The following is a 10,424-nucleotide window of genomic DNA, read 5'->3' on the forward strand; positions in this document are numbered from 1 at the left end:
TTGATTTTGGCACCCTGCTAATTTCAGTTCCTCTAGCAAAGAAGAATTAAAGAAACCTAAAGGCTGTCTTCCTTTGTGACCACCTGCCCTTTAGCTTTTTTAAATGTCGTGTACTAAGATTTCTTGCTTTACACTGAAGTTAGGATTGATTTCAGAACAAGACCCAATAACTTTAATTTTATAGAAGTACCGCTTCTCTTGAAATTAATAATAAAACTCCTATAGACTTTGGCAAAAGGAGTAAGGAAGAATGTTTTGGAAAGGCTTTTGAAGCTGAATAAAAACTATTCTAAAACTTAGCAGCTGTGCAAGATCTGTCAAACTTCTGCTGTCAGTGATTATATCTGTGTATGTATACTTACACAGCTGTTAAAGTGTTGTTGGTCATACTATGATATTGCTTGGAAGCCCAAAACAAAACCAGGATCCATTTTGCTGTGCATTGTAAGAGGTACAAAAACCCTTACAGCTTTAACAAGGTAGTGGGCTGTGGTAAAAAGATAGTACATGAAAAAAATCTTATTTGTTTCTTGCAGAACGGCTCAGGTCAGATGATGGTCAGCCAATGGTACTAAAGTTAAAGGACTGGCCTCCAGGGGAGGACTTTAGAGATATGATGCCTACAAGGTAAGTAACCTTTAGTATCAGTGCTGACAGGACTGCTGTAGGTGCTACAGGAGGATAACCCACCTTGTCTTTGTTCTCTAGGTTTGAGGACTTGATGGAAAATCTTCCTCTTCCTGAATATACCAAGAGAGATGGCAGACTGAATTTGGCTTCTAGGCTGCCAAGTTACTTTGTCCGTCCTGACTTGGGTCCCAAAATGTACAATGCGTATGGTATGTGCGTATAGGTCTGCAGATATTCGTTTTTGTGACTCTTTTATTACACTTAGGGCACATACAAGGCTGTGGCATTACACCAGGCTGTGGCTGTGGCAAAACTCATTGCTTATCCTAGAGCCTGCTGTTTCTTTTTTTTTTCATTTAGTCCTGCAAATCTATTCTTACATTAGCCCTCTCTCTGTCAGATGTGCCCCTTTCTGCCTTGTATATCCAAGAGATGTACATACAGTAAGTTAAGTTTGCAAACAATTTTTAATACATATAACAGGCATAATACCATTACAGGGTTCAAATAAAAGTAGTATGTTTTTGAGAGCAACTGAAGTAGTTAAAATTACGACCTTCTGGGGACTTCGACCTGTTTCTAGTCTGTTATGATAGTTACTATTCAGTGAGTTGAGTTCCTAAATTCAGAAGCTTGCATTTTAAACAGAAAATAGGTAAATATAATTGTGATCCTAAAAACTCTTGTGGGTGCACACTTCTGTTACTGTTTTGCTGATACAAAGTTTTGGGTTTGTTTTTTTTTTTTTAAATAATATTCTGGTTCCCTGACATGTTACTTGCTAGAGATGGTTAAGCAGAGGTAGAAAGAGAGGGTGATATTGAAAGGCCAGAGGGAAAACAAGGGAACATGTTAATAAGAAGGTCAAAGAATTAAGAAGCAAACATTTGAAATCTTTCTCCATTACTTACAGTCACTTGAGAGACATAAGTTCCTTCAACATGCAAAGGCACAAGCATTTGAGTCTGGAGGTGTTTCTTCTTACTGAATTGTAATCTGAATTGTTAATGATGAGTTGATCACTAACTGCTGTGAATTCAGCTGGTCATGGATTTTGCAGCTAGTATGAGAAAATAAAAAATGGCTGGAGGCTTATACTTCTAATAGACCACTGACTTGCTGCACACAGTAGGATGCTAGTGCCACTTAAAGCAGTTCTCTTATGCCTCCAAGCAGAGGAAGACTTGCTTTGTGCTTATGATAGCTAAGTTCTCTAGTACAGGCTGTATAAAAGACTCTCAGAGAGACAAAATTGTAAAGTACAAGTTCTGGCTTTGGTGTTAAAATGCTTGTTTTCTCATGACTTGGGCAAACTAGGTTTGCTTCTGTTTTCCTGTAAAATAAAAATACTGGTTATCAGTAAATTTTTTACTTACACTACACATGACATGAATATACCCGTTTCAGTTGCTGTTTGACTTTGTTTTCTGCTCTCATTGCTGTACAAAGTTAGCTTTCCAGACAGATTTTTCAGCTAGGTTATTTTTATTTTGCACTCTGTTATAGGCTTAATTACTGCTGAAGACAGACGAGTTGGTACCACAAACCTGCACTTGGATGTGTCTGATGCTGTTAACGTCATGGTGTATGTTGGGATTCCCATTGGGGAAGGGAGCCATGATGATGGTAATGCTTAAGGAAAGCTGTTTTCTGTACACTAAAAATCAATTGTGTTTGTAAGAAGAGTATCTTTTATTGTTTAAGCTTGTCATTTCTATGATACATAATTCAAATATACCAGGCAGTTTGATACATTTGCAGCACATAATTAAAAGTGCAGTAATGCTTCATTAATTTCTAACTGTGGGAGCAGCAGAGTTTTGCAAGAAATTAGGTACATTCCTGAAGAAAAGAGGAGAAAAGAGTAGCTTATTCCCCTTTCTTCTCCTTTTATTAGAATAATTGTAGTTTAGTTTAAATTCAAGACCGAGCTTTGTGATTAAATGTCAATTGACACATTCACTGAATTCTGTTAGCACTATATGATGCAACAGTTGCAGTGTGACTGAATTTACTAGCTCAAAATGCTCCTTCCTCTCTTCTGTGCCAAAAAATGAGCAGCTTTTACATGGATTCCCCTTTCAGAGGTTCTGAAAACAATTGATGAGGGAGATGCTGATGATGTAACAAAGCAGCGAATCCATGAAGGAAGAGAGAAGCCTGGAGCATTGTGGCACATCTATGCTGCCAAGGATGCTGAAAAGATACGGGAACTTCTCCGGAAGGTATGCTGGTTGCAAAGAAAGCTTGACCTTACAGGGTTCCTTGACTAGCTTGCTTATAGCACCTGAATGATTCAAATTGCTGTCAAGTGCATAGATATTGCACTTCTGTCTTTGAGGGACTGATAGTTAGTATGTTCAAAGGTTTCCAGCCTGGTCTGGAATCTTCATACTGATGCATGTTGCTGTTTAAGACCTAAATAACCTTAATAAAAATAATGTTCTACCTTGAAACAGTTTGTTAAGTTTTCAGGTACAGACCATTTTGTGAGCCAGCAATATCAAGGTGCTGTGTCATGGTTTCCTTCCACCCCATATCTTGGCCCTAGGTTGGAGAAGAACAAGGCCAAGAAAATCCTCCAGATCATGACCCCATTCATGACCAAAGTTGGTACTTGGACCAGACCTTACGTAAGAGACTATATGATGAGTATGGTGTGCAAGGCTGGGCAATAGTGCAGTTCCTTGGCGATGCCGTGTTCATTCCTGCAGGTGCTCCCCATCAGGTAACTATACCACCTTTAAGCCAATTTGACAGATTGAATTGAATTGGAGGCACAACTGCTGCAGCTTTAAAATAACTGTGCAATTAATATTGCACACTTAAGGTTTCTTTTTCTACATATGCAGTTCTTATATTACTAAAAGTTATGTAAATATCTGAATGATGTGTACAAAACTGTGATGAAATTACGGGGGGGGAAAAAAAGCTGGGGTGAACGGAGGGAAAGCATCTCTGTGTAGTGAAACTTCAGCCAAGGAAACCAAATTTAAAGGTTAAGAGAACTTGCTTTAGGGAATACTAATGTATATGGGAGAACAGGAAACCTTTTAGATGTCATGTATTTTGTTCTCATTTTACTATCAGATACAACTCTGTCAGTTTCTGGTTTTGATGAGTAAATGTAGCAGAGGCTAAATATGTGCTGGGTGTATTGGGGGTTTCTAGGGGTTTAGTTTTTGTTGATGTTTCTTTTGGATTTTGGGGTTTTATTTTGTTTTGTATGGTTCATTGTCTTTATATATCAGTCATTTGATATGGATTTTTAGGTCCATAATTTGTACAGCTGCATTAAAGTGGCAGAAGATTTTGTATCTCCCGAACATGTGAAGCACTGCTTCCGTCTGACACAGGAATTCAGGCATCTGTCTAATACTCATACAAACCATGAGGATAAACTGCAGGTAACCATTTTATGTCAGTAAACATTAAATACATCCTGTGTTTAGCCAACTTACTTCAGTACTAGAAATGTATGTCTAAGGAAAGAGTAACGACTTCCCACAAACCTGGAGGTTCTCATTTGATAGGTACGTTACATAAGTACTAAATTAAATACTTCTGTCTACAGTATTATGTAAAAAAATTTAGTAATAGACTTCTGCATTTCCAGAGACCTTTCTCCCATTAGATTAATGCACACATTGGTATTAATAAGTTTTTGAATGGCTGAATCCTAATGACAGGAGAACAGACCAGAAGAAAAAAAAAATCTTAAAAAGGAAAGAGCAGTGCTTGGTTTTGAAGAGAGATGTGTTTTTGACCAAGTACACTTACATTTGTTTCTTTATTGCCTAAAGGAAAACTCCTCTGAAAGCGAATGGCTTATTTTAGTCCGGGATATGGTTTAGTGATGGACTTGGCAGTGTTAGGTGTGTGGTTGGATTCGATGATCTTAAAGGCCTTATCCAACATATGTTAGTCCTAAAATGAAATGTGATTTGGTTTGAGGAACTGTGACTGCTTCAACTAATAAGTATGCACAGAACATAATAGATACACAAGGACACTGGATGTAAGACAGTAAGTTCTACAGAGAGACCACAGGAGATCTTGTTGGATTTTGTCTAATGCTTCTGAAGCAACCTTAGTAACTGCTCAGTTTGCAGATTTTGTTGTCAGCATTTTTTGTGTATCAGTAATTACATGTATGTGAAAGGAAGGAAGGTGGAGATCTGCAGAATGGCTGTCCTCATCAAAGTACACAATATATGGTCACTCTCCAGAATGTCACCCAAGGATGTCAGAGTCTACAATGTTAATTCTCTCATACCAATTCAGTGAAAGTTTGCTATAAATTTCTATGTGAATTTTCATGGGATTATAAAGGAAAGCAGAAGTAGTATCAACTCTCATTCGGGCCTCTTCAGCTGTGATGATAAAAATGTGGAAATGTTTCTGTAAATTAAGAGGTTGCAAATGAATAATGCTCATTATTAAAAAAAAAAACAAACCCAAGAAACAAAAACACACAAAGTGCAACTCAGTAATCCTGTGAAAAGGAATACTGGTTGTATTTGTCTCATTCTTTTCTTTAAAAAACGATGTCATTTTTAATGTATATTTTTATATAAACCTGTCTTTATTTTTTTTATTAAAATACACAGAGACAATGACAGCTGCATAAATTATACCAAAAATAAGGTCACATGTACATTAGGAAAAGATGGTGGTGGCTGGTAGTTAGTTGAGCAAGTGCAATTGAGCCACTCAGTTAGGAGGTGAAACTGTTCTGTTCAGCACCTGGAAACAGATTTCAAATAAACTTAGATCAGAAACTAGACAGAACTTTGATTCTTAAATAGGTAACTGTGAAAAAGATAGCTGTGAGTACTAGTGGATTTCTCATCTTGGGCTTGTCTTTCTGCAAGATTCACAAATTTGAAGTATTTCTAGCCTCCATGCAAAGACAACAAGATGATTTGTTGCATCATCTTAATTTTCATAGGATTAAACCATATCATTTTCTTGCATCTTTTAGATTTGATTCACGTGAGTCTCTAAGTGACTTGGATCACAAGGACTTTTTCAAAATAAACTCATATATGTATAACATTGTATAACTGCACTTCCTCCTAGCTCTCACAAGAGAAGGAATTATCTTAAAACAACATGAGTAAATATATGTTGCTGTGTGACCAGAAAATGAGTTAATAAATCAGTGCAGGTGTCTAAGATACTTGTCATCTCTGACAGTTAAAATTTGTGCTGTTGGTATTCTGAAGCAAAATAATATATATTTTATGTATACTTGCCAACTGTTAAAAATTCAGCTGTGAAAATTGATTGCATAGCTATGTAATACTCTCCTTGTTAGTCTGTAGAAGTTGACTTTTTCTTTTCCTGTTGCAGGTGAAGAACATTATCTACCATGCAGTGAAAGATGCTGTTGGCACACTGAAAGCTCATGAATCTAAACTAGCTAGATCGTAGGAATTGCTAATTCCAAATGCCCTGTCAAGTAGGCCTTTTGCTCACGGTATATACAGGAACTGCACACGACTGCCTCTGCAGGAGCAAAAGCTTCTCACTGGGAGCTGGTGTGGTCAGTATTACACTCTTCAGCCACTGTTTTCTACGCTGCCTCAACACCGGAGGTCAAATGGAAGGTCGCACTCTTAAATGCAGAATTCCAGATTCTAAAAGGTGCCATATCCCTTTCCTGTGGCCTTTTGCAAATTGAAAGAACATGGAAACACTTGGTGTTCCTGCATATTATGATCAAAAATGGTAGAAAGAATGTGGATGGTTTTTTCCCTCATGCCTACTTAGTCTCCACAAAGTTAGAACGTGCTGGAGGTGGGTTGTCCTACTGCAGACTTGGTTGATAACTGCTGAAAGAATGTGACCAACAGTAGCCCAACTGCAGAAATTCAAACAAACTCCCTGTGTGAGATACTGGCCAAGGAAAAGGATAAAGCTATTCTCTGCACTCCCCTTCTTCTTGCCATTTCTCTATACACTGTAGAGTTGCAGAACTAAAGGGAGAACCCATTTTTTTTTCCCCAGGGAGACTCCAGAAATAAGAGAATTGTGTATTTAGTGAAAAAATAGGTTTGTAGTGAAACAGTTAATATTTCATGAAAGTAGATATTTTTAGTATTTTTGAAGTACCACAATCGTTCCTGGATTTTCGAGGAAAGGTGTATTACATTTAGTCTTCCTTTCAATGAAATCAAGAAGTGGTTTTTAAAAAGCAGTCCAAAATAGCACAAAAACAGCCAAAGGAGAATTGAATAGAAATTGACATCCCACCTCCCTTGCCCATATTACCTCGCCTATCTTCCCTGCTCTCTCTACACTACCCTGCTTCCTCAGAATGAAAAGTAAGTAGGAGTATAAACTCTGTTCTCACAAGGAGATGTTGTACATCTCTCCCTGCACTGGTGACTGCAGGCAATATTCACCCAATACCAGTGCTACCTGAAAACATCTATAAAACATATATCCTTTCCAAAGTGAAGGAAAAGTTAACTTTGGTGTCAGCTTTGTCCAGAACTATTTTAAGTAAAATGTTCCTGCTTGATAGAACTGTATTCAGAATTTACTAATGTCAGCGTTGATGCAATGGATTTCATTGTCCAGGTACATGGGGAAATGTATTGACCTTATCTCCAGCTGTACTGTAGTGCCACTTGCAGGCCTGTTAATATGTTCACGGTTATTTCATTTTTTAAAAAATAAAAGTCATTTACTGTAACAGCCTGGGCAGTTTTTTTCATACCTGTACACTGATCCTTCTGCCTTGAGGTTGTCTCAGCCTCTGCTCCTGGTAGTGTAGGGTGCCTGCTAATTTTGACCTGCTGTGTTTGGCCAGAAGGCTCATGTGGTTTAGCCTGGCATCCCAAGTATGTGCTGGGAGTATGTGCTGCCAAGCTGCCTGCTAATTTTTGATTCTTCAAGGTAGTTTGGTTAGAGGATTTTTCTTGTCATAAAAAACATCTCTTGTACTGTGGTTCCCGTCTCTATCTTCCTAGCAGCTTCCCGTCTCTGTCTTCCCAGCAGGTCCAGAGATGCCCTCTCCACTAGAGATATGGATGGGCTGGTAAAAGTTCTATGGTTTCTGACCTTGGAGGTTGTGATGGCAGCAGCAGTTCTGTTCACTGACATGTAGCATTCTAGCAGCTTCTCAGTTTGGTTATTAGGTGCAAAGTCCTGTCACAGGCTTTTGCTGCCTCATACCCATGCAGCTATCCTGTGAATATGGGCTAATTTATCTGCTAGAGATAAAAAAGGGTTATTCCAGATGCATGAATCATTCAGCTTCACTGTATTCTGTTGTGTACAATTTCTTGTGCACATCTGTTGTACTCTGTGCATAAAGATAAATAATAGCTGAGATGTTTCCCTCATTTGTGTGTATAAGTGTGTGTATAAGCATTAGAATTAGATAAAGATCAAAAGGTTAGAGACTTGGCTATATCTAAGCCAAGCATGGGTAATTTTGAATCCAGTGATCTACAATAAGAGTTTTGCATCTCATTCTAAACCTTTGTTTAGTTTGAGTCTATCAAGTACTGTTTCTGTCTCTTGAATTTTCTTTTTTACTAATCGTGGAGTACAATCAACCTGAAGCAATATTCAGCCAAAATCAGAGTGATTACTAAAATTATGAAATATTACAGAATCATAAAATGGCCTACATTGGAAGAGATCTTAAAGATCATCAAATTGTTCTGACATATATCATACAGAGATTATACCACAAGTAGACAGCCAAAGTGGTTATAAAATTGACCTAAGATAATAAAACCAGTAGTTTTTAATCACAGTATTTTCTAGATCAAGATTTTAAGGGGCAGCTGGTATGTCACATAGAATGTAAGCAGAATAAAGCAGACATAAATCATAGGGGTTTTAGCAGAGGGAGAATAAAAACTTGAGTTACATGACTTAATATAGTTTGCTGCAGTCATCACACATTCTATCTAATGCTCTCTTGCCATTATTAAATGCAGGTGCATGAGACAGTGGGCAGCACCATTTTTGAATATGGGCTTTAAACTCTGATGTCTTTTAGCCAATGTCCTCTGTAACTTCAGACAAGATGAAGCAAGAATTCAGGAATATATGGCTGTTGGCCTGCCCTAGTGAATTTAGATTGCATTCACAATACTGCAAGTTGGTGTGTATTTAGCCATGTAAAGATGTAATGTCTCCATAATGTCCCCAGCCTGAAGAATTCACTTCTTTTCAACCAAAAAACTCCCTTTTCTTGATACTGAATAAAAATGTAGCAGCATGCTAGGTTTAATTTTACAAAACCTAAATCTTTATTCTGATGCAACTCTACCAGGCAACATAAATATAGGAAAAAAATAAGTACCTAATACATCTAAAGTTATGTTCCATGTGTTGTTTCCGTGAAAGATTCTTGGACAGCCTTTTGTAAAACCTGAAGATGTGGAATCAGAATTGGAGCAGTGAAGTTAGATGCTAAGCAGTAACTTGAATTTACCTACAATGCAAAAAAAATTAAAGAAGTTATGAGGCATGGATATTGTTTAAAACTATTGCTCCCCTGTATGTATAATTTCCTTCTTCCTCACTCCTGATAGCCCTTTGATAACTCTGAGCTTCTACAGCTGAGGTAATGATTGAGGTGTATGGCATACTAGTGATTTATTCATCAACCACACCCTGTAAGCATTGATTCAGTGGAAAATGATTGTGAAACTACACAGCATGTGAGTGAAGCATAGCACAGAAGGAGATGTTGACAGTGCATCTTCCCAGTTCTGGTTACTGGTAAGGAATCTTATTTTCTGATTGTCAACTTCAGTGTTTCCCCAAACTTACCCCAACAGCTGGTATGCGTGCCAATGCCTGCTTGTGTTTACTATCTTCCAGTGCATCTCAGAATCTAAAATCAGCCAACAGCTTCTTTCCTCTCAGTTGGCAGTATCTTAAAGATTCCTACTCTCAACTTTTGAAAAAGAGCTGCACCTGCACCAGGTATTTGAAAAATAACCAGGCAGAAATCGTCTTACTTTTCTCTCTTACGTCCCTCATTCCCCTGCAAGGCAGGGGAGCTTTTTATTTATCTCTTCCTTTATATAGTCTAATAGGTAATATAAGTTTCAAAAGCAGGATACAACAAAATACAGCTGTTTCCTTTAGGAAGGTATCTTCTAAAAGAACAGCTTTCAGTTGCAAAACTGTTAAAGAAATATTTTCAGAACAATTTCCAGCTCTTACAGTGTCATTTTTGGCTGTCAGCTTGCACTTTTTCTGTTTCCCTACTTCTTTCAACTTTTGATACTCTTCCACTATAATCTGCACTTTTGGGCTTCAGAGAGGGTTCCCATTGTGTTCTTCCACTTCACCTGTATTCCTAAGACCCATATATGGTCTGCTAAACTTTTCCAGAGGGAATCCTAGATTCTTGAGCCATGATGAATTGCTGTTTCTTCTTCATCATAGCAGTTTCTGCCTGAACCTCAGCTTCAGCAGGATCTCTGGATCTGACCTGACATTTTTCTTCATGTAGCTTTGCTTAAGCTGCTCTCTTTGAGTAACAGCTTATTTGATTTCCATGCTTTATTGTTTAGCCATAGCAGATTGATAGATATTTGGTGACCTATTTGGACTATTTGTAGAACACAAGTTTATCATAAGTTGTTTCAGCAGTAGCGTAGTTGCAAAAAAAAAAAAAAAACAGCCAACATACAGCCTTAATTTGAAAACAAGTGATGAATTGCTTTCCTGGGTAGGTCTTAATTACAAAGCATTATACAATATTACTAATAAATTAATAAAAAGAATACTACTAATAAATATTTTTATTTTCA

The 10,424-nt window shown here is 37.5% G+C and overlaps 1 protein-coding gene across 1 annotated transcript in view; it reads left to right on the forward strand.

Annotated features, from left to right (window-relative positions):
* KDM3B (lysine demethylase 3B) overlaps positions 1-7,333 on the forward strand; it is a 46,384-nt gene extending 39,051 nt beyond the window's left edge. The window contains exons 18-24 of the mRNA XM_050979781.1: positions 537-627; positions 709-839; positions 2,137-2,256; positions 2,716-2,855; positions 3,182-3,358; positions 3,903-4,037; positions 5,986-7,333. Of these exons, the coding sequence (XP_050835738.1) occupies positions 537-627; positions 709-839; positions 2,137-2,256; positions 2,716-2,855; positions 3,182-3,358; positions 3,903-4,037; positions 5,986-6,066 (875 nt within the window). The 3' untranslated portion in view covers positions 6,067-7,333. The remainder of the gene's footprint in view (positions 1-536; positions 628-708; positions 840-2,136; positions 2,257-2,715; positions 2,856-3,181; positions 3,359-3,902; positions 4,038-5,985) is intronic.
* The last annotated feature ends 3,091 nt before the right edge of the window (positions 7,334-10,424 follow it).

Source organism: Serinus canaria, chromosome 13, assembly GCF_022539315.1.
Source record: "Serinus canaria isolate serCan28SL12 chromosome 13, serCan2020, whole genome shotgun sequence".
NCBI classification, from domain to species: Eukaryota; Metazoa; Chordata; class Aves; order Passeriformes; family Fringillidae; genus Serinus; species Serinus canaria.